The sequence below is a fragment of the Colius striatus genome, chromosome 6 (genome assembly GCF_028858725.1).
Source record: "Colius striatus isolate bColStr4 chromosome 6, bColStr4.1.hap1, whole genome shotgun sequence".
Classification (NCBI taxonomy): Eukaryota; Metazoa; Chordata; class Aves; order Coliiformes; family Coliidae; genus Colius; species Colius striatus.
The window spans coordinates 25,997,692-26,022,605 of NC_084764.1; the positions used below are offsets into that span (position 1 = coordinate 25,997,692).

A 24,914-nucleotide genomic window follows, 5' to 3' on the forward strand; every position below is an offset into this window, starting at 1 on the left:
GGCCATTCAGGTATCACCATAAGACACAGACATCCACTTGAGCTATCTGCAGTGGTGAATGATATGCTCTCAGAGGGAGATGAAGCTACAGTAATGTCCTGAAATAGAAAGTTGTCAGACTGGTCTGCATAGGGTTTTTACTTGTTTTACAGAGTTCTGTTGTGGCATGGGTGATGAGCAATATGTCCGTATCAGGTTACATTATATAAACAACCAAGGAGATGTACTCAATTGTTCTGTCACTGGGAAATCACCAGCAACTAGATATGGTGTTAACCCTGTTGCCCTATGCTTCCAGTCTGGCAAGCTTCCTTACCAGACTCTTACTTGGTATCTAGCAACTGGTAGCTGCAGAAAAAGTCCTTAAAAATATTCTTCTGTACATTCTACTAATACAGGTATTTCATGCCAGACTTGTTTACAAGGGAAGATATCATGTGCTCCATCTGCTGCCCCATATAGTGCCTGTGCTATATTTCTGTAGGCTTAATTTTGCAATTGTGTCATTTTCTATTATTTCCCCACGTATGCTGCCTGATATCCAGGGTTAGGTGGTACAAAGCTATGATTTTCTTGGTCACTTTTAACCAAGTGACAGTGTTTGTGTTGTCACACCTATCTAGATGTCCAGCTGGCCTTCCACCCTTCTTCCATCTTAGATGGATGTATATGAAAATGACCTGCAGATAACGTTCCTAGTTGAGTGGCTGCTGTGCATGACATACAGGAGTTGAACAGCTGAACATGACTAGCAGTTTACTTCTATCAGATTTAGGAGGTTTTCGTATAAGTCAACGATCTCTCATCCAGGAGGCGTTACTTCTCACAGTATGAGTTTTAAATAGGAACTTCTTAAAGTTATCAACCTGTGCAAGCCCCTGGTAAAAAGATGGCTCCTACCTCCTGTTCTTTCAACATGCTGGCTTAATATTGATTTATTGGGGTTCACTTTGCAGCAATACCACCATTTCATATACTTAGGTAGTTACATCCAAACATGTATTCTGTTTTAAATTGTTGCCAGTATTAATAATCCTTCAGGATGTACATGATAACGTCTTTTTTTACATTAGAGACTTCTACCTGAAGCCTCAATATCTACTTTCTAAAGATTGCTTTGAAGCAGCATTAGACTGTACTATATCTGACTGTTTCTTCTTGTGAATGTCCCCTAATACAAAAACTCATCTTCAGCTGTATCATGCAGCATTCAGTCGCAGAAAAAAAAGGGTACTGAAACTCCGACTTTATTCCTGCCATGTCGTGACCACCTCCCTGTATATTTATTGCTATAACTAGCCCATCAAAGTTACACTTTTCTGAACCACTTAGAGATTATATCCATCTGTCTTTAAATCAGTGGGCTGTTTTGCATATCCAGGCAGGCTTTACCAACTGTTGCATAGTTTTCTGTCCTTGAAGACAGTAAAAACCTGGCTAGTGAAAGTCCTGAGCAACCTGCTCTAGTTTGACTCTGGAGCCAGTCAGAGGCTCAGAATAGATATCTCAAGAGATCCCTTTAAACTTCAACTGCTCTGGGATTCTGTGGTTCTGTGAACTCAGAAGCAGATGTTAGTGCCTGTTTCTGCAACATGTTGTGAAATGACAATACAGAATAATCAATTTTCTATCTTGTTAAACATTATGTCTTTGAAAAAGCAACTAGGTCAGATGCCAACAGTTTGGGAATGCTGTGCTTCAGTCACTCCTTGATATACCTGAAATACTGTTCTCCTACAGCCCTGAAAGGCTCCTGCTTTCCAGTTATTTCTAGTGGAACCCACACTGATATATTCTTGAAGAAGAGAGAACAGATATTAGCCTTTTTAGTAATTAGAGGGCACAGAAAAGAAACTACAATCTCTCTTCCAAATCCCTCAGCATTAGTCCTTATGAGCATCACTGAAATCCAAATATGAATTGTGTTTCTTGCTCTCCAGTGGCTATTGTTTTTTTTTTCAGAGCTGTGTCTCCCTAGTGAAGGAAGTATTTATTAGCTCTCTAAGTGTGGGACTGATTAGTCACCAGGCAGTGAGTGAGGCTCTGTAAGATGCAATCAGAATAAACCAAACAGCTTTCCTTGGTTAATGCTGCAGTTACGTACCTTGAATTGTTCGGGGAATAAGAGAGGGCTGTGCCTCTCCATGAGCTCATCACAGTCATTGTCACCAAAATCAGGAAATGAACTCCTTAACACCACTGTAGCGTTGAGCAGCAGGCATTGCTTTATCAGAGTGCTGGATGCACAGGGGATTGCTCCACCTAACATGCACACCATGAAGTGAAATGACGCTCCTTATATACATTACAGAGAAGGAATTATCGTATTTTTGAATAACACCTTGCTGAAATGGTATCGAAGTTGTTTTTTTTCCTCAATCCCACAATCTATGGCCAAAACACAGTTAACTGCTGCTGTCAGTCTCCTTTGGCCTCTTCTCGAGCTGATAGATTCACTCCCTTGATCTCTTCTCAGGATGATTCCTAAGGCCTCTAGCTCCATGTATCTGCACAATAGATAAGCGAGTACTTGCACTTTTAAACATTTTTAACTCTTTGCTTGCAATTTGTCATGGTTTTGTGTGGAGCTGTTTCTGGTATTGGAGACGGGGCTGTAAAGATGGCTCCTGTAGGAATTTGCTCAAAACTCTCCCCAGCTCTGAGTCAGACTCGCTTCTGGGCTGAGCCAATTAAGCACCTCCACAATCAATTTTTAAGGAGAAGCTTCTTAATTAAGAAGAAGCTGGAAGAGGAGGGATCTTCCTTTTCCTTCTTGTTCTGTTCTTCCTTCTTTTCTGGATGGTGGTGGTGCAAGGAGTTTGGAGAGAGAGAGAAGCAACCATGCAGACCCCAAGGTCAGTGAGGGAAGAGAGGAGGAGGTGTCCAGGAGCAGAGACTCCCCTGCATCCTGTGGAGACGACTACTGAAGCAGAGATTTGTATGCACTTTGTAAAAGACCCTGTGCTAGGGGCAGTGACTATGCCTAGAGGAGGCTGTGTCCCGTATGAGGGATCGTGTTTGCAGAAGCCACAGCTGTTGGGAAGAACCCACACCAGAGACATTCATTAAGGACTGTGTCTCGTGGAGGGACCCCATATCAGAGCAGGGGAAGAATGCCAGGAGTCGTCCTCATCTGGGAAGAGAGAAGCGGCAGAGCTCATCTGTGAGAGACTGACCGCATCTCCCCTTCCCTACCCCCCTGATCCTCTGAGGAGGGAGGAGGTAGAGATATCGGGAGCAGTGAGCTGGGCCGGGGAAGAAAGGGAAGAGTGGGGAGGGAGATCTGAAAGTGCTGGTTGTATTTTTCTCATCATCCTGATCTCTTTTTGCTTTTTGTTCTGTTCTGTTTTTGTAGGCAGTAGAATAAACTTTCCTACTTTCCTCTCTAAGTCGAGTACTGGAGTCTGTTTTGCCCAGAACTGTAATTGACAGCGAGCCCTCCCTGCCCTTGTCTTAATACACAACATCCGTGGTTATCTTCTTTCCTCCCATCTTGCTGGGGCTTCCACCATCCGAAGGAGGGTGGGGATGAATGGGGGGCAGTGAGCAAGAGACTGTTGTGGTGCTTCATTGCTGGCTGGGCAAAACCACAAGAAAATCTCAGCTCAAATCATACTTTATATATAAAGTAGCAAGTGAGAGTAGGCATTTAGGGAAAGAAAAGAGTGAGAAATCTCTGAGTTCTAGTATCAGCATGGAGGTGCAAACACCCTGGGACAGCCTGATGTCCTAAAACCTTCATTTTTCTGTGCTTTTAGTGCATGAACACTTAGAGATGGATCCTGGTTGGTGTGAGAGAACAGTTCAGGGAGGAGAGTACCAGCTTTTACTCATGCAACAAGCATCTGCTGGAAATCTGAAAAAAGATCTCATTTAGAAATAAGAAACTGGCTTTTTTTCTTTCTGTGCTTAAGACCCAGTTAGGTATCAATGAGTGCTACTGTTTGTTAGTGTATTTGACAGTCATCTTGATATGAGAGGTGTGTGCTTTCTCCGTTTATTTAGTGCTTAATACGTTTGTGAACTGTTGGAAGTCAATTATTATGACGGTGTCTTTTCTGGATTCAGAAGTCAATCAGGATATGAATTGAGGGCTCCATTCACTTGCTTTCTGTTAGGTTATGGAAAGACTGCTATCTGGGAATAACTTTAAATCTTTATTGACATATAGTGAATTTGAACTGGTGGCTTGGAGGTGAAAAGCTTCATACCACTCAGCAGTGCCTTTTGCATAACATATGAGGAAATGAGCATGTAAGCTATTTATTGCACACGCTCCTTTACCCAGATTTAAGAAAGGGTAGAATTTTAAAAACATTTTTTCAATAACAAAAACACGTATAGCTCTTTTTCCTGTGCCTTCTCTGTCAGTTTCCTGAATGTGAGCTTCTATGTATTATGTTAACACATTAATCAGAAGTGTTTTGGACTATGTATAGAAAAAACAAACCCAAAAGTCTTCTGTATGTAAGTGCTGGTAATTTGAAGGTCCTGATCTGAGTCCATTCAATGAAGAGAGACTTCTGCTGAATTCAGTGGGTGCGAGGTCCTGCCCTATCCTGTGATTATGTACTTGGATCTGCATCTGCATGGATCCTGCTGGAGGTCTGCAGGCTGTGAATTTAGACATTCACACAAGAAAATTCAGCATTTTGAAAGACACAGAATGCAGCTGTTTCCCATCATTATGTTTCTCATTTACTTAAGTCAGCAGTTACTCTTTTCCAAGCAGCGCCTTTCCACAATAAACAAGGCAAATGCTTCCAATAGAACCTCTTGATGACTTCTATTTAATTTAAATATATATACTGCAGTAGCAAATACAGCAATAACATGGAATATAAAACTACTAACACATACTCTAAAAATGATATGTAAGTGTAGGAGGGCAAGCAAAATAAGATGCATTTCTTCTGATTACTCATGCTGTATTTAGGGTGATTACTGTAAGTTGGAAGAGCACGCACTATATATTTTTATGTGTAATAAATAGAGTTCTTTCTTTACAGGCACACTGGAACTCCATCCTAATTGGAATTGGAGTGAGTGAATCAATAATTAGTTGATACTTACTTACACTAAACCCAGAGGCATGCTAGGCACATTATAGGTGCCAAGTAAATTTCAAGATGATGGTCTTTGTTTTCAAATCAGTAGGCAGTTCAGGGAGATGAGTGTTTAGAATGGGAAACTGTGAGTGCTTCCTTGGCCGGAGAGACCTACTGAAACACAAATCTTAGCACCTGATGGCACTTGGTGTCTTACTAGCACTGGGGCAGCTTTTTCAGAGGAGTCTTTCCCTCAGAGCTTTTCTGCACTGGGCAGCAGGTGGGTGAGAGAAAGATAGTGTACAGGGTTTTTCTGGGCCTAAATGAGAAGGCTCAACAACAAATGGCTTAATACACTGTACATTTTAGTAAGATATAATAGAAAGAGGAATATACTGTTCCCCAGGGCTCAGTGTTGGGGCCTATTCTGTTTAACATATTTATCAATGATCTGGATGAGAGAATTGAGTGCACCCTCGGTAAGCTTGCAGCTGACACCAGTTTGGGTGGGTGTGTAGATCTGCTTGAGGACTGGAAGGCTCTTCAGAGGGACCTGGACAGGCTGGAGCGATGGGCCGAGCCCAGTTTCATGAGGTTCAACAAGGCCAAGGGCCAGATCCTGCACTTGGGTCACAACAACCACAGGCAATGCTATAGACTTGAGACAGGGTGGCTGGAGAGCTGTTTGGCAGGAAAGGACCTGGGGGTGTCAATTGACAGTAGCTGAACATGAGTCAGCAGTATCTCCTGGTAGCCAAGAAAGCCAATGGCGTCCTGGCTTGTATCAGACATAGTGTGACCAGCAGGACCAAGGAGGTGATTGTCCCCCTGTACTTGGCACTGGTGAGGCTGCACCTCAAATACAAGAAAATACAAGAAAAATACAAGAAAAAAAATGAGGTGCTGGTGCATGTCCAGAGATGGGCAATGAAGCTGGTGAACAGTCTGGAGAACAATTCTGATGAGAAGCAACTGAGGGCACTGGGGGTGTTTAGCCTCCACAGCTACCTGGACAGAGGTTGCAGTGAAGTGGAAGTTGATATCTTCTCTCCAGTAATGAATGATAGGACAATATAGCCACAAGATGAGCCAAGGAAAGTTCAGATTGGACATTAGGAAGAACTTTATCACCAAGAGCGTTATTAAGCACTGGACCAGGCTGCCCAGGGAGGTGATGGAGTCACCATCCCTGGAGATACTTAAAAGATATTTAGATGAAGTGCTGAGGGACATGGTTTAGTGATGGGCTTAGCAGTGTGAGGTTAGTGGTTGGACTTGATGATCTTAAAGGTCTTTTTCAGCCAAAATGATTCTATGATAGATAGCAAGACAATCTTGTGCCACTTTAGAGGCTGGGAACCCTGCTTTCATGTAGCACCAGATGGACCTTCTCTTTCTTCCCAGGCTGTAGTGCCTTTTGTATAGCAAACAGAAATGTGTGTCTTCTCCTGGTGGGTTGGGATGTTATTTCTGTCATAACACTCACCAGCACACAGCACAGGTTGACACAGGATGCTCCAGCAGGTTCTACTGACATACGGGCTTCTCCAGCCCTTCGTACAAGGCCCAATAGGGTGGACATGGCCTGGTCAAGATCACAAACTCTTCAAGCACCCCGTCTTTTTAAATCCAATCTGAATCATGTAATAAACCTAGATTTGATTCTGTACTAGCTATAATCAATATTGAGAAAGAAAGTGGAAGTTTTATTTCCCTTCTCCTCTTTCCCTTTTTTAAGAAGAGATGTTTACTCTCAGGAACCTTAGGGAGGTGTGTACTGTGAGTTGTATTCAGTGATGAAACGCTGGTAATTCTACTTAGGTTTTCCAACAAAGAGTTACCACCATATTGAAGATATAGTATTTGGGGTACAGGTTGCAGCCTGCTAGAGGTCCCTTTTAATGTGGAAAATGCCAGCTCTCAACTTCTGTGGGATGTCTGTGTGCCTTGCAGATGCAAATACTATGCCACTTATGGATGGATATACTATGCTATTTCTGCCTTGGGATGCTGTGATGCAGCACAAGGAGTGCTGGCATTTGGCACTAGTAAGTACCAGATGTAACTGGGAAAAGGATGGTACCTTGCCCTCCAAGGGTGTATCAACTGCTACCTCTTCAGATCTCAGCTGATGGCTTCCGAGGCCAGTGGTATGGCATGTCCCCCTTGCTGTGGCCTGGCACCCATGCCTGCTGTGAGCAGGAAAGGGCTCAGATAGCACAGAGCTCAACCAATGAAGCAACATCTCTTTTCCTATCTCATGTAAGATTAGGTTAGTAGCAGAAGGGGAGATGGGGAGTTTTCCTCTTTGCAGGATTCTCCCTTTTCTGCAGCCTCTGACCCTTTCCGGAGCAGGCTGGGTAGGAGTAAGCAATGCTGGCCGTGAGAGTCAGGTGGATTTGGAGAAGGCTACCCCTTCCTCTCCCTCCACTCTTTCCTGACTAGTCTAGTCACAGCCTTCTGTGACTCCAGCTTTGCTTTTTCAGATTCCTTTGAGGGGAATATTAACATCCTCTAATAGCTCTGTCAGACTTATCAAGGGATTTGTTTTATTAATTCCAAGATTGGGTACAGCAAATAGATTATAGCTTGGGCCACTTCATAGACTTAGCAAGCCCTTTCTCTCCTTACTTATTACTTTTTTCTCCAAATCTCCTCGTGTTAACTCATTTCTCTGTTCTTTGTGTTACTATTTATTCAATATTCTCAGTGCTGTACATGTCACAGGGAATATGCCCAAAGTTCATTCCTCCTGTCCATCATTTTTTGGATAATAAGAGAGGAATGGAGGCAGCACAATTTGCAATAGGTTAGGGGATAGTAAATGCCTTTGGTAGCTGTCATGGTGATGTTCTGAGAGCATTACAGAGCTGAAAATACTCAACATGTGTGCAGGTTCTTGCTCAGCAGATGAAGAGTTACCCCCCTTTCTGTGGCATATCGTGAGTAATGCCCTGGTTGTCAGTATGGCAGGTAATGCAGAGGTGGAACACCATGGATGTGATTTCAGTACTTTGAGCAGATAGCAGAGTGCCTGCAATGAAACTAATTTTAGCTTCTTGGATCACTTGGCTGGTTTGCTTTAGTGTAAGCCACAAGACTGCTGAAAACTATGTTAATTTTTGTGGTGATCAGCATGGGAAAGTCCACTGTTGTGCATCATCAAGCTCTCTGTTTTTTATGTCCTGATACCTTTGTAGCACTAATGCCTTTGCTGTATCTGAGAGATCTGGGAAGTAGCTATGTTGGTAAATCCATGGAAGGTATTCCTGGAGGGGAGCCTATTTCATTTAGGAAAATCCATCCATTTGTCACCTCTTCCTGATGCCTAAATCAGTTAAAATGGGAAGGCTGTTGAAGAGAATCTGGCTTCCGTATCTCTAAGATCTGTGTGTGAGTCACCTCCAGCTTACAAGAATATCTCTTGCTATGATATGATGCAGCCACTGAAGTGTCACATTGGTTTATTTAGTCCCTGTTAAAGTCAAGAGAAAATTTGGCTTGCAATGGGAAGCTAGTTTCAACTATAATTAGAACATGAAGAAGCAGCTGTCCGTGGGAATGTAACTCTCTTGCAAGTAGTTTTTGAAAGACTGCAAAATGTGAGGCTCTCTCACCTTGAAGGGAAACCTGAATGAGGATAGGAATTTCCAGCTGCATGGAAGACAGTACAGAGTTGTCTATGTAATGTTATAGAAGTGGGAAGAAACAAGCAGAATCCTAGGATCATAGAATCAAGTATAAGGAATATGTGTTTTAGAAGGTTGTAGGTTCTTGTTTCATCCAAGCTGTGAGGGAAAGAGAAAACATCTTCCTTGTTTTATCACTGAAGATCACAATGCAAAATGAAATGCAAACCCAACTTTCTGTGTAACCCTGCTACTTCTGTTGATATATGAATGGCTTATAAATAATGGTCACAAATATTGTATCTAAAGGCAGGAAGGTAGTTTGATTCCTTTTTTTTTCCTATGAGTGGCTACTTAGGTGGAAAAAGCTTTGGCTTGGTTGTGTACTGTACATGTGTAGCTTGGACACATGCTATCAGAGGGTCCACGTTTTTCTATGACATGCCTTGTTTGTCCTCTGGTAACTATTCCTCCTATAGCTTGTTCTTGGCCCAAGTGTCACAAATGAATTCTAGGGAAGATGAGTGCTCTTTATAGGGTTATGTACGTGATACCACTAAACAGAAAGAGAAGAGGGTATCTGGAGCAGCACCAGGCCCTCATGAGGAACAGGGCTCTCCAGAGAGGTAGAGTGCTCTTAGGCTGATTTCTTCAAACACAATCTGTATTGCTTATTCATAAAATTGTCAGCCTGCGTTTTTTACAAGAATGACAGTTTTGTGCTCATTATATTTTTAGCCAGATTGTACTGTAGGCCCCTAGGCTAGGGATGTGTTTCCAGTGGGTCTAGACTTCTGCTAAAATATACTAGTTACACAGATGTCCTGGTACAACTAACCCAATGATAAAATTCAAACCTGATCCTACTGTGGTCAGGCACTGTCTTTTCACTGTAGGCATGGAATAGCTGTCATATGCAGAGGGACTTCATGGCCCAGCACCCTTCTATTTAGAAAAGAAGTGGCTAAAGCAGGAGGTGAGGTAGATAGTTATAATCAAGAGTGCTATGGTGATGCTGAATAGAGAATGTTTGTTTGTAGCAGGTAGGGGATGCTTAATGCAATGTACTCAGCTGCTGGTTTTAAATGAACAAAAATAATACTGCTTCACACTCCATCAATTTTAGTTCCAGAAAAAAACAGTCAAGTTCAAGGAGAGAAGAGTCCATCAAGGATTGTTAAACATTTTCATCATGATGCAGCCTCCACTAGTCTGTGAATTTTCTCAGTTCCTTTGACTTTTCCTTGAGTACTTGTGCTTGGCTGCTGTCAGATGCTCGGCCTTGGTGTCTGCCCTGCTCCATTACCAAAGCTCTGAGCTTGTGTAATTGACAGATTGTCTGGGGAGAGTGTGTTTTGAATTAGAATAAAATCGTAGAAAATGGGACTGGAAAAGTCTCAAGGGCCAACTAGTCTTTCCAAGACAAGATCAGGTGTATCTGAAAAATTAATGAGAAATACTTGTCTAAGCCATTTCTTAGTTGTCTCAAATGCTAGTGGCTAACTCCCAGTAGCCAAGTCATTCCAGAGCCTCACTACCCTGTTACTACCAAATTCTTCTAATATTAAACCAAAACTTCCCTTTCTGCATTATAAGATTCTTCTCATTCTATCTATGGTGAATATGGAGGACGCTTTTTTACTGCTTACACTTGTCCTTGAGAAGCTATACTGTTGAGTATCTTTGTGGGCTCCATAAGACTGTGAACACAGCTGGCTGAATGGAGATGTACAGGGGTGCTGTTCAAAATAGCAGGGAGCAAATCCTATTTCCTCCATGGCCCAGGGTAGCTAGTATGAAGCAGAAAGAAGCTTCATCCTGGAGTGCTCAGGCAATGTATCTAGACAGTTAAAGTGAAGGTCAACAAGATTTTTAGGAGGACTCTGAGTAATTAAATTCTGGTTGGAGTTTTGCTAGTAGTGTGCTGTAGAACTGTTGACTTTTTTCCCCAGCAATGTAGTTTGGGCTCTGAGGAACGTACGCGAGCATTTTGTTGGGATATGTGGGAGAGGATGGTACTTTCACTGAAAGCCATGAAATCAGCAAGCAGCTTTATCTAGGAATAGTAATGATACAGAGTTAATTAGAAGGATTATTATGAATTAATTTCTCTTAAGATTTTTGGTTTTTTACTCTTGCTGGAGCTAAATAACTCAGTGCTTTGGTTTCTGAAAGCAGCAGACATACTTAATCCATCTGTACCATGCTGCTTTGAAAGCACTTTTCTAAGTGGCCAGACATTTGTAGCAAAACCATAGTGACTTGCAAATATCTCCTCAGCTAGCTATAGTGCACATTCTGCCTGAATATCTTGGATCCCTGAGAGGAGGAAACTTTGCCTCTTGAAGTAAAGAGTCTGTTTTCTTTAGCAGATACAGGATCCACTCAAACTTCATATGCCTTAGAGAATGACGTACTTGGCCACATGTCTGTCAATCTCACATTTGATACTGTGGAGAGGACAAACTGCCCACAACATTAATACACACAGTATGGCAAAGAGCATTGGAGGCATCAAATCGCTGTTCATCATTCATTTAAGATGTGAAAACAGATCCTTTCACCTCATTTAAATCAGAAATGCTTTAAAATCACATGGTGTTTTTAGTAGAATCACTCAAGTTTCATTCTGCTTCTTTAAGTAGTTCTTGTTGTTCTAACTCTGACATGCAAAACTGCTGTATAGTGTTCCTATAAGCTGTTTAACATCTGTCTCTTTCACTTCAGAATTGGCTGCATTTCAGTACTGGATGAATGATTCCTATATTCACAGCTAATAAGTGCTTTAGGATCCCTAGTATTAGCTGTGCAAAGGCACAGCATCACAAATGTCTGCAATTCTGTGCAACATATCAAGTGAGTGCTATTCTCGAGAGACTGAAGCCTAAGAGATCCTATAGGACAAAGGACATAGAGAAATGTAATTGATTGTAATGAACTTGTTTGTCTATGTGTCACCACTTGTCTCTACTGAATAAAATCAGAAGTGTTCAACACTCCATTAACACAAATTATAGGATCTCTTCTTTCAGAGCGACACAATAAGGCCTACACCTGCTAGTACTGTGAAGTTTTTCATGATCCCAGCATGCAGTTCAGTGGCAGACATCATAGTCTCCAGTGGTCTTAGATTTGTTTCAGTTATCTAAACATTTAGCAAATTAAATATAACTGGTCAAATTAATTTTTGTAGCAGTTCCATTGGAATCAGTGAAGGATAGCCTACTACCAGAGTAAGACAAAAGATGTTAAGTAAATATGAGGGATGAAATAATGATATTATCAAAGTAACTGTCAAGGCTTTTGTGAATTTAGTATAGCCCAGAATTTAATACAATTAACCATAAATACAACAATCTTCAAGGTGCCTATCCCCTGTGTGAGTGTGGACACTGCAGGGATGTTGTGCTAGTGCTCCGAATGCATCTCACTACAGAGGCCCTCTTCATCCAAGCAAATTGTTGCTAGAAGCTGTTTATATTATGTAAATGCTATTTCTTTTTCCATCACTGTAACCCTCCCAAGTGGCTTTGAAGCACTGTGTCCTGAAGAAAAATACAAGGAGTTGTAGAGTTTTGCACCAACAACGCTGGTTCACAGCAGCTCAGCATAGGAGGTGAAGTAGGACAGATGTTTACCTTAAGAGACCCAGTTAGGATAGAAAGAGACCACTTTCCAAATCAGCTTCTGGAACTAAAGCTTTTTTTGATGAAGTATCAAATTAGTGAAGACTTTGCTCATTGTGATTTGAGGAGTTTCCAAGTCAGACAAAATGCAGGTCTTCATGGTATTGTTAAAATGTTGCATCAGAGCTCAGTTAAGATCTGGTTCTGGGTCACCAGCACCTCTTACTACCACACCATAGGAGTCCAGGTTGGCTCATCACGTATCTTTTGAATCATTTCACTGCCATAAGTGCATCAATCTATGATCTCTGAACTGTTTTCACGTATATCAGTAAGTCAAAGCAATTGACTGAGAGTTCCCAGTTGGTCACGTTTCTGCCCTTGAAATTGCACCTGTACCCATTTTCTGTACTTGTAGCATGATGAGAGCCAAATCTGCTTTAGAAAAGCTTTTTTAGGTGTTGATAACTGAATGATCTTGAGAACAAGGTGATTTTTCTGTCTAAAGTCAGGATCTCCTCTTATCTGTAGGTGGGTCTTCTATAACAAAGAGATGCTTCTAAATGTAGTAACTTTTGTCCTCCTCTCCCCAGTTTCTGCCTGCTCTCCAGTCCCCTCTACATGCTTGTGTTCAGAGAGAGGGTAACCAGTGAGCCCTGAAGGGGGATACTGGAGAGCTTGAGAGACTTGTAGTACAAAACAGTGCCTATTTCCACTTAGCCTAAGCTTCTCCCACCCAAAAGCTGGTTTGGGGTATGTGAATTCAGTCAGTGCCTCTCAGTTTATCTGGCAGAAGACAGATAACCACAGCTCATTAAAGCAGGGGACAAGCATGGAGATGGAAATTAAAGCAAATCTCTTCAGTTCAAGGTGATGTGCCTTGATAGGGCAGGTGTGCACAGAAAGTCTGTGTTGTCTTTGTCTTCAAGATGGAGAGAGAAGTGCTCTTGCTGACACCTTTCATTATCGCTAAACATCTTGTTAAAAATGTTAGTGTTAAAAATACTTCAGATGTTTCCTTTACAGGCACGGGGAATGATCTGAGCTATAATAATGTTTACTTTGTTCCTTCTGCTCCCCTTCACCCTCCTCCTTCCCCTTCCAACCCCGCCCAGATGGCTGGGGCTGTTCCAGATAAAGGCAGCAGCCCTGCTGATCCCTCTTTCAATCTAGCTATTAGCATCAAAGAACAAAAGCAAACAGCACAGGCTTGCAGCTCAGCCCTTTACAAAGGAGCAATAAATGTATAGGATAAAGCAAACTCTGCCTTGTGTTTTGTTAAGAGACAGGCCTTTCTGTGTTTGAAGTGCTCTAAGATGACGAAAGTGGAGAAATCTCCACCTGCACAGCACCAAGTCCCATGGTCACTGAGCTTTTTTGTTAGCTACAGGTTCTGTATGCTCCCTGTTTAATAGGGGGAACACCATACCTCCTCAGTCCCTGTGGCAGGGAGGAGGTCCTTATATAAGGAGGAAGCAAGTGCTGACAGAAGAGGAAGAGAATGATGACATGTTTTGAACAGTCCTTTTGAAAACAAACCAGAAAGGCATGAAGAGAATTTGAGAGAACATCTCAGATGACAAGGTCTGAAGGAGAGTCAACTCAGCTCCCCAAATCTGGTCACTCTGCCTGTTTGCCATCTCTACCTTATACCATTCTTGAAACATTAGATTTCTTCTAATTGTAGACCCACTAGTCATAAAGTACAGCATCTGAAGTTTCTTATTAAAGGTCTCTTTTGTCACTATATGGAGCCACAGTTTTAGTTGTGCACCACAGTGGAGTGGCACACCACACTGCACAGATGTTACGGGGTGTCCCACGAGGACTTGCATAGCAATTTCAGTTTATGCTACAGTGATATTTATTGTAGGGTGTTTTGTAAAAACCGACTGACTAGATGTCGTTGTACTCACAAAGAAGTCATTGCTTTCTTATGTGTGTTTTAAAATAAAAAAACCCAAGTACTTTCACCATTTGAAAATCAGCATTTGCCAGCAGATACCACATGGGGGGGTATCCACAATACAAGAATTTCTCTTTGTTTTTTATACAGGAAGTAACATTAATGACTTGGACTGCCACATAGGCTGATACTACAAATGTATCACAGTAATGTTAACAGTGACTTTTCTCATGCAACTAATATATACAGAAACAGGGCTGGTAGGAGACTTTCCAAAAATGGTACAGCAAAAAGAAAGCTAAAAGTGAACCTGGTCAGGATCAAGGATGTCTGGTCTTAGGGACATTAGAACAAAAATATGGATAAATCTTGTTGTCTGCTCCTTGTTACTGGCCATTGAGAAACTACATTTCAGAGATGCTGTGTAGCTCTTAGCACTTCATTGTTCTCCTTATTAACAGCTTCACGACCTGTTAAATTAATGCACAGTTAAATAAGCATTATTTCAGGTAGTGTATCAGTCAAAGGCTGCTACTTCTTCTCTTATTCACTTAATGTGTTTAGCCCCTCTTCATCCTTGGTTAGCTCTTTCCATTGCCCTTCGTGTCTGCCAATCCTTTTTATTCCCTAAATATCTCACAGATTTTCTTCTGAAGCACAGACATTCTGGTGAAGCTGCCTGCTGTTCCCAGATCACAGAACCACAGAATCTCAAGGGTTGGAAGGGACCTTAAAATATCATCTAGTCCAACCCCCCTACCAGAGTAGGACCACCTAGAGTAGGTCACACAGGAACTCATCCAGGTGAGTTTTGAATGTCTACAGAGAAGGAGCCTCTAGAACCCATCTGGGCAGCCTGTGCCAGTGCTCCCTTACCCTCACAATGAAGAAATTCTTCCTTATGTTTATTTGGAACCTCTTATGTTCCAGCTTATACCCATTGCCCCTTGTCCTATCGTTGGACATCACTGAAAAGAGTCTGGCTCCATCCTCCTGACACTCACCCTTTACATTTGTAAACTTAATGAGGTTACCCTTCAGTTTCCTCTTCGCCAAGCTAAAGAGCCCCAGCTCCCTCAGCCTTTCATCATAATGGAGATGCTCCACTCCCTTCATCATCTTTGTGGCACTGTGCTGAACTCTCTCCAGCAGCTCCCTGTCCTTCTTGAACTGAGGGGCCCAGAACTGGACACAATATTCCAGATGTGGTCTCACAAGGGCAGAGTAGAGGGGGAGGAGAATCTCTCTTGACCTACTGCCCACATCCCTTCTAATACACCCCAGGATGCCATTGGCCTTCTTGGCCATGAGGGCACATTGCAGGCTCATGCTCATCCTGCTGCCTGTCAGGACCCCCAGGTCCCTTTTCCCTACACTATTCTCTAAGAGTTCATTCCCCAACCTGTACTGGTACATGGGGTTCTTCTTTCCCAGATGCAACGCTCTACACTTGCCCTTGTTGAATTTCATTGCATTTCTCCCCACCCAACTCTCCAGCCTTTCCAGGTCTCATTGAATGGCAGCACAGCCTTCTGGTGTGTCAGCCACTCCCCCAAGTTTAGTATCATCAGCAAACTTGCTGACAGTGCCTCTGTTCCCTCATCAAGGTCATTCATGAATATATTGAACAGTACTGGTCCCAGCACCGACCCCTGATGGACTCCACTAGATACAGGCCTCCAACCAGACCCTGCCCCATTGATCACCACTCTCTGCCTTCTTCCGTTCAACCAGTTCACAATCCACCTCGCTACCTGATTATCCAGCCCACACCTCAGTTTAGCTGTGAGGATGCTGTCAAATGCTGTCAAATGCTTTACTGAAATCCAGATAAACCACATCCACTGCACTACCACCATCTATCCACCTGGTTACGTCTTTATAAAAGACTGTCAGGTTGGTCAAATATGACTTCCCCTTGGTAGAGCCATGTTGACTGCTCCTAATGATCCTCTTGTCCTTTAAATGGCTGGAGACAGCACCCAGGATAAGTCGTTCATCACCTTTCCAGGGATGGAGGTGAGGCTGACCGGTCTGTAGTTCCCCAGCTCCTCCTTCTTGCCCTTTTTGAACACTAGAGTGACATTTGCTCTCCTCCAGTCCTCAGGCACCTCTCCTTTTCTCCATGACTTACTGAAGATGATGGAGAGTGGTTTAGCAATGACTTCTGCCAGCTCCCTCAGCACCTGTTCTATCTGCAGTGTATTTGAAGAAGCCCTTCTTGCCGTCCTTGACCTCCCTTGCAAGGCCCAACTCCAACTAGGCTTTAGCTTTCCTAGTTGCCTCCCTACATCCTCTGATGACAGCCTTCTATTCATACCAAGTGGCCGTCCCTTCCTTCCACCATCTATAGACTCTGTTCTTCCACTTGAGTTTGTCCAATGGTTCCCTGTTTAACCATGCAGGTCTCCTGGCTCCCTTTCTTGATTTCCTACCCTCTGGGATGCTCTGATCCTGAGCCTGGAAAAAGTGGTCTTTGAACAGAGACCAACTATCTTTGGCACCTTTACCTTCTAGTACCCTGTCCCATGGGATGTCCCCTAGCAATTGCTTGAAAAGGCCAAAGTTGACCCTGCTAAAGGCCAGGGTTGTGATCCTGCTTGGTATTCTGTTCCTACCACACAAGATCCTGAACTCCATCATCTCGTGATAGCTGCAGCCAAGGCTGCCCTTCACCTTTACTGCTTCAATCAGACTCTGCTTATTTATAAGATCCAGTAGTGCTCCTGTCCTAGTTGGCACATCCACCATTTGCATCAAGGATTTATCATCGAGGCACTGAAGGAACCTCCTGGATTGTAAGTGACTAGCAGTGGAACCTTCTGGGTAGTTGAAATACCCCATGAGAACCAGAGCCTGTGATTTTGAAGCTGCTACCAGCTGCTTGTAGAAGGCCTCATCAACTTCCACGTCCTGGTGGCCTATAATAGACACCCACTACAGTGTCACACATGCTAGCCTGCACCTTAATTCTAACCCAGAAACTCCCAACCTGCCCCTCCTTCTCACCTGGACAGAATTCAGAACATTCCAGCTGCTCTTTCACATAAAGAGCAACTCCACCACCTCACCTTGCTGGTCTGTCTTTCCTAAAAAAGACGTAACCACCCATGACCACATTCCAGTCATGTGAGCTGTATCTCTGCAGTTGCCACCAGATCATAGCCCCTTGCCTGTACACAGAGTTCTAGCTCTTCCTGTTTATTCCCCATGCTGTGTGCATTGGTGTACAGCCATCTCAAGAAGGAAGCCGATTGTGTAGGATTTTCCCCTGACACTGGCTTGCGAGCCTTAGGCACAATTCTAGTGTGCCTGGTTTTATCCCCTTCCCCCTTCATTATTAGGATCCCTGAGGTAGCCCAGGCTGCAACTATGTCCTCTCGTTTGTCAGGCATACAGAGAGGCTAAGAGGATAACATGGGTGTAGAACTTTGTACCTGCCCAGTATAGGCTTTGGGAAGCTCTTGGGTTATTGGAAATGTTTGTAGGACACTGTGGTGCTCACTTTTTCCTCTTCTGAAATGTGTGATTGTTTTCTCTGACTGCCACTGATTTCCCAAAGAACACCTCAAGTCAGGACGTAGCTTTGGACTTACAAATTCTTTGATATCATGCTCACATTGTGAAGTGGTGCTTAAAGGTCTGTTTTTTTCTTCTGTCCCTGCTCTCATCTCCTTTTGCCTTCCATCCTCAGTGCGTACATTACTGCATGAAACTTGTTTTCTATTCCTGCCTAAAATAATTACTTTCAGGCAAACTTTCAGTGCCAAGTGTCCTTCCAGGCTCACGTGCCAAGACACCAGTTCTTAGATACAATTATGTGCTAAAAGAGTAAAGGCAACATCATTCATATATGTTTAATAGAAGGTATGCAAATTAAATGAGATGGCGCAACAGTCCCTTCCCTCTTTCTTCAGTTTTATTTGGGTTATTATCTCCTTAGGAAAAGATGACTTGATATATGTGTGATGTACCACAGGGACTTTTCTTCAAATGCTTCTGGAGCCATTACATAGTGAAAAATAAAAAGCAACATGAACAGGGATCACCTGTGACAGAAAAGTGAATGGGTCAGGAAGAGAAGAGGCACCAGTTTTGCAGCAAGACTGCTGGTTTGGACAGGAAGTGGGAATACTGACGTACTCAGGAAAGGACAACACATTCTTCAGTGTGTAGCAAAAGCACCCAGCATGTCATGCTCCTAGACTTGTTGTAGAAGTGGTCTGTACTAGTCCAAATCATTAATGCAGTGCCTTGAAGTCTTACTGGAAAGATAATTCCTTCAGCAGCACAACTCCTGAGCAAGGCACAAGCCTCTAGGGAAGAACGCTACCTATGGACCTGGCCCAACTGTTCCCTCAAGCAAGTTCATTTTTTGCTTTGGAGGGCTGCCTTGGAAGGAAACTATTGATGTAGTCTAATCCTGTTAGATTTCAAGGGTTTCTCCTGCATTGTAAGTGTTAGCTATTCAGAGCAAGGTTAAACTTGGGATGCTAAAACAGTTATGAGAGGCATTTTTTTTAAGTATGTTCTCTGGAATTGATGGGCTCAGCACAAAGCAGACACTACGTTCAAAGAAATGCCTTTTCACTGATCAGTACTACCACTTACATAGTCTTGGTTCTCTCTTTTTTAAAGGACTATTTTATTCTGGGATTTATGTGATCAATTCTGAAAAGCAGTCTTGTGTCACAAAGAGAAAAAATACTGAATGACATTTGGTCTGAATTCAGTGTCTTATGAGAAGACCATGTGGGATGTGCAAGCCTCTGGCACTCCTCCCCCACCCCTGCTGCTGTCTGCAATGAAGGATGTTGTTTTAAGAATGATGAGCAGGAGGAATGAAAAGGAATGAGCTCTCTTCTAGAGTTTGGGACTATATTGAGTGTCTTGCACCTGGTCATAAATTCACATGGCCCCTTGGAAAAGGGGAGCAGGTTCTTTTCTTTGTTTCTGAAAACTTGCTTGAATTTATGTGCAACAGAAACCTACTGCAGGCAGGTTGTTTTTTGTTTCTTTCTTTTGCATTTGTGTGTGAAAAACAGCAGAATATTTTAACCAATATTCTTACAGGAACTGATGTGACTTTGTTCTATCTGTTTCCAGGAACTCTCTCTCTGAACAGATATGATGGTGGATTCCTTTTACATGCACAGCGGAGAGGGAGCCAGTGCCTCCTCCCTTGCATGGCTGGGTGCTTGACTGCAAATGGGTGGCATTCAAACAAGCCTAATTACTTCTGGTTTTGCATGAAATTGATTTCCATGCAACGATGCTGAGTTGCTGTGTGCATCTCTAATGGCTCTTTTCTCTTCTCTCTCTCTCTTTTCCTTTTCTCCCTTCTGCTTGCCATGAAAACACCTCAACAGATGTCAATCATGTTCCAGGTAAGTGTTGCTTTTGCTGAGCTGAAAGGCTGCTCTTTGAGGAGTGATGGTGGGCAGTTACCAAGGGCAGAAATCTTATCCTGCTTTCTGAGAGTGTACAGAACAAACCTTTTTACTGAACATCACAAGGTCTGGGTTACAAAGTCTTTGCTAAAATGTGAGGCTTCAAGTAGCAGAGGTCACAAACTTCTTAAAGGTTCCATTGTGTTGGTCAGTTAGAGGGATGTTTTCTGAATGAAAATTGCATTAAAATGGTTGCTTGTTTTGGTAATTACCTGACACTGAACATTGCATTATATACAGTTTGTTTCCAATACGTCTGTGTGTAGTCTGGCATACAAATCCAGTTCAGTCATTTTCATTTTCCTACTGTAATCTACTCCATTTTCTAGTCCCACTGATAACCTATTGAATTTCATTTCCACTAAAATCATGGTGTTAATCGACAGCTGGCTGAACATGTGCCAGCAGTGTGTCCAGGTGGCCAAGGAGGCCCAATGGCATCCTGGCCTGTCTCAAAAACAGTGTGACCAGCAGGACCAAGGAAGTGATTGTCCCCTTATATTTGTCGCTGATGAGACCACAATAATGTGTCCAGGTCTGGGCCCCTCACTAAAAGGACACTGTGGTGCTGGAGCGTATCCAGAGAAGGGCAACGAAGCTGGTGAAGGGTCTGGAGCACAAGTCTTATGGGGAGTGTCTGAGGGAGCTGGGGATGTTTGGCTTAGAAAAGAGGAGGCTGAGAGGAGATTTGATCACTCTCTACAACTACCTGAAGGGGACTTGTAGTGAGATGAAGGTTCATTTCTCTCAAGTAATGAATGGTAGAACATGAGGAAATGGGTTCAAGTTGAGCCAAGGAAAGTTTAGATTGGACATTAAGAAGAACATTTTCACTGAGAGGGTTGTTAAGGACTGGAACAGGCTGCCCAGGGAGTTGGTGGAGTCACCATCCCTGGAGATATTCAAAAGACACATAGATGAAGTGATGGACATGAGATGACTGAGGGACATGATTTAGTTTAGTGGTGGGCTTGGCAGTGTGAGGTTAGTGGTTGGATTTGATGATCTTAAAGATCTTTTCCAACAGTAATGATTCTATTCTATTCTATGAAGGAAGGGAAATTTTTTAGGTTTTAAAAACCAGTTTATCTCTGGATGAATGTGAATGTGTGATCTTATTTAGATATCAAAACTTTAATTCCCGACAGAGCATAAATGGTTTGTTTAAAAGCAAAAAGAATGTGTGTTTTATTTGCTTGCTTATTTGGGGAGCTCTTCCACAAGGAAGTATTTTACCACAGAGAACTCCAAACCTCACTGCTTAGATAGCTCCCTCATCGCCAAAAGAATCTGAGTCTGCCAACTTCAGGTAGAAGGGTTAATTGAACTAGAGCACCTTATGCTGTAGTCTCCATCCTGTTGCCACTGAAGCTTAAAAAACTAATTTTTACCTCACGCTCAGGCAGCTCCACCTGGTTTATGTGAAATGGAAATGAGAGCCCACAGAAGCATCTTCCATTGCCCTGGCTGGAGTGGGACAATGGTAGAGTTAAGGCTCTTTTTCTCTTAGCTTTTTGCATAACTTTTGCTAAACCCAACCTAGACCTGGAGTGAGTTCTCCTTTCAATTTTCTTCTTTTCTATGCTTGGATAATCAAATTTTGTGAAACCCTTCAGAGAACTGCAGTAAGGGCCAGTTGCTTGGGTAATTTCCCTGCATATTTAGCCTTTTATCTTCTATAGTCAGCCCCCTTTTTGTTCTGCTGAGGTCCTTTGCATTCTGTGTGCATCTCAGCTGGCGACAGTGGGGATGGAAGTGGCCAAATGGCAAATGTTGCCTGGCATGCCTTGGAAAGAAGGGCTGTGTCAGTTGTAACATTGAATCTTTTCAGTGACCCACAGGGCTAAAAATGTACCTGAGATGATTTGGGGTTTTGCCTCTGTTGTTTGCATTGTCAGAGATGTGTTTTCCAAGCTGAGGAATTCTATTCCATGCCTAACAGTTCTTTTCCCAACTTGTGCACTTACTTATTTAGGTACTCTGATTTGCAATGATACATGTTTTCGTATGAGTCATCTATAAAATGCATTTGGCCTCAGGTCTTGCTATCTGCACACGTTCCTGTGCATGTGACCACCTTTATGAACACTTGCAATTTATTTTGATGCTTTCAAACATGTTTGTAGCCCTCCCTGTGTGAATACTAGGAATATGCCACATGCAATGTCAGAATACTGTTCCTGCCATTGGAGGAAAGGTGATAGTATGATTTGATCACTCTTTCTGTCCATAGATCTTGGGGTAAATGACTTTCTCTCTGGTTTCTACCTAATGCTCTTATTTCCTTGATCACACAGAGGAGGTGCCACTCACCCTGTTTCACTGCTGCTGATAATGATAAAATCTATCCTGGAATTACATAGCAGAGGAAGCAAAGGGGATGGGAAAGAGGAGCTAGCACAGCTGTTTTCTGTAATTGGATTGGAAGTGGGCCTCCGGCAACAATAACAAAACTGCACTCCCGGCTGGCCTCGCTGTTGAGGCCTGTGAGGAGCCCCTTGGCCATTGTGTATGTTGTGGTTGAATCAAACAAAAATGATTGCTCCCCAGTCTGTGCTACTGCTTTGGCCAGCTAGGAAAAAAACCAAACCAGGCACCATGTGTGTCAGCAGCCAAGGAATCAAGTCATCCTCTTGGCAAAGCTGATTTGTCTAGCAGGTAAAAAGTCTGAACTAGGCCTCAGAATGATTTTTGATATTCATCCATTCTTCACATCTCTCAAAACAAGGGTTGTGGTTCTTCCTCAAAGTCCCATCCTTTGGACTTGCTGGAATGCCCTCTTTTTGGTACCTAGGGAATCTTGGGGAGTCTTTCTTGGTCTTTGGGTTTTAGAAAACCTGAAGATGCTGATTTTTAAGTGCCACGTGGGAGATGAGGGATTTCTGAGTTCTCATCCCTAACTAGAAGGGAACTGCTGATGGAGCTGGGGTAGGAGACTCAGAGGAGAAAAAAAAAGGCTATTTCTTAAGAAATTACTAGTTTTAGGAAATTAGGAAAGGAGGTTGTAGTGGTTTAACCCCAGCCAGCAACTAAGCACCATGGACCTGGTTGTTCATTCCTCCCCACCACTGGTGGGATGGGAGGAGAACTGGAAAAAAAAGTAAAACTCATGAGTTGAGATAAGGATAGTTTAATAACTAAAATAAAATATTATAATAACAACAAAAATAATAATAGTAATGAAAAGGAATATAACAAAAAGATAGTGGAAATAAAACCCAATGGAAAAAAGAAACCAGCCAACCAAGTGATGTACAATGCAATTGCTCACCTGCTGACTGATGCCTGAGCAGCGATCTGCTTGCTGCGCCAAGTCTCCCCCACTTTACATCCTGAGCATGATGTTCCATGGTATGGAATATCCCCCTGCTCTGCTCGGCTCAGCTGTCCTGGTTATTCTCTTTCCCAGCCTTCTGCACACCCTCTTGTCAGCAGAACATGGGAAACTGAAAAGTCCTTCACCCAGGATAAGCACTACCCAGCAATAACCAAAACATTAGTGTGCCCATTAACACTGTTCTCACATTAAATCCAGAAAATGGCATTGCACCAGCTACTATGAAGAAAATTAACTGTCCCAGCTGAAACCAGGACAGAGGTGTTAATAACAGGCTCTGTCACTCATCAGAGTGCTCTTCCCTATAATAGATGTAATTTTACTTTCAGAAGAATCCCTGGTTTGCACGATCTCTTCCTTCAGCTGTGCTGTAAAGGATTTGCATGTATATCCTGGAACAGAGGGCATGATGCCCAGCCTCAGACATACATTGCAGCTGGCCCTGCTGTTGTCTGAGTGTGTTATGGAGCCTGATACCCAGGAAAGGATCCTCTGTGGGCAAGCCTGCCCCTGGGGAGAGCCATGCTGCTGCCTGCTGCCTGCCTGTCTCTTCCCATTCATTAAGAGCTTTTGGGCTAATCATCTGGTAGCATCATTAAAAGGGAGATACTGAGGCTGTTTGCCTTAAGAGAGCAATTCAGCAGTGCATACACACCCACGCACACGTGCACACCCTGAGATCATGGGCCCAGTAACATGGGACAAGCTGTAATTAACTAGATGGAGTCCATCTTCATTTGTTGCTGCAATTATTTGTCACTCAGCTGTGTTTTGCACTCTTCCCACCTCCTTATGTTTTGTGGTTTTATGTTTCCATTTTAAGTGCTAAGTACCCAAGTGTGGTGCTGCACTGGGGCAGTGAGGGTGAGGTTCAAACCGCCTTCAAGGTTTCCTTCGTTTTCTCCTCTACTCTGAAAATTGTCCCTATTAAGTCTTTAGAGATGAGGACTGCTGTTAAGCTACATTGCCCTTTGATGTTGTACTCTGAAGCTACTTTTAAAAGTGTCTTTCTGGCTTCCTAAGAATCCACTGAGGCTCTTTATATTTTGCACGATTAGAGCCACTTGTTTTTACTATTTTGATACAGAAAGCAGATGGTTCACAATTTAAACAAGAAAAAAACAGTTCTTTGAAATGTTACTTTGAGATCAAGGGAAATTAATATTAAACTTTGAGAAAATAATACTGATTTGGTAGCAGACTAAAGAAATACCAAAAAACTTCCCAGACCTAAATTGGAAGAGTCAGTTGTGGCAGGCATAAATCATGTCCAGAGAACAGAATTTTTACATCTGTCTCCCTTCAGCAATAGGCATATTATTTTAATAACAAACGAGTGCTCTGAAGAAGCAGGCCACTTTCTCTTCACATTACTGCTGAAAGTCTGAAGAAGCTGGGGCTGTAGAGGCTGAGCACAAGCAGATGCTAGCTAAGAAATCTGTTGAGAGCCTTCTTGTGAAGCCATGTGCTTGTCCTATCTGTCACTCATTTGAAGTTCAGGATTTGCAAATCACCAGATTCCTGACTTTGACATAAAATTTCTTTTCAGGTAGATAAGTTATTTATTCTGAGGTGTTAAACCTTTTCCAAATAACTTGCTACCCACAATTTTTGTGGGGCAGTAGTTGTACCTGGCCAGTAGACTATATAAGAATGACTAGATTGGCTCAGAAAAAGCACACAACCCCTGGCCATTGTGGCTTATACAGATTTGTGTCAACCTTTTCCCAGTTCTACATGGGCTGGATTTACATCCCTGAGGCTTTAATCAGGGTTTCTCATTGAACAAATCTAAGATTAAATGAAGGGTGTTTTGCATGGATTTAGGTGGAACCTCAGATTTTCTAACAGGATTCCCCTGGTATGTGATGGCTGTTGGCATAAACAATGGTTATATACATTAATAACAGACTTTGGG

The 24,914-nt window shown here is 42.8% G+C and overlaps 1 protein-coding gene across 12 annotated transcripts in view; it reads left to right on the forward strand.

Moving 5' to 3' along the window:
- Positions 1–24,914, forward strand: part of NRXN3 (neurexin 3) — a 1,013,224-nt gene that overhangs the window by 68,136 nt on the left and 920,174 nt on the right. For 9 of the 12 annotated variants that reach the window (XM_061997781.1, XM_061997782.1, XM_061997788.1 and 6 more), the window contains exon 3: positions 19,579–19,596. The exons of the other annotated variants lie outside the window; for them this stretch is intronic. In XM_061997781.1, the coding sequence (XP_061853765.1) occupies positions 19,579–19,596 (18 nt within the window). The remainder of the gene's footprint in view (positions 1–19,578; positions 19,597–24,914) is intronic. 12 annotated transcript variants of the gene reach the window in all.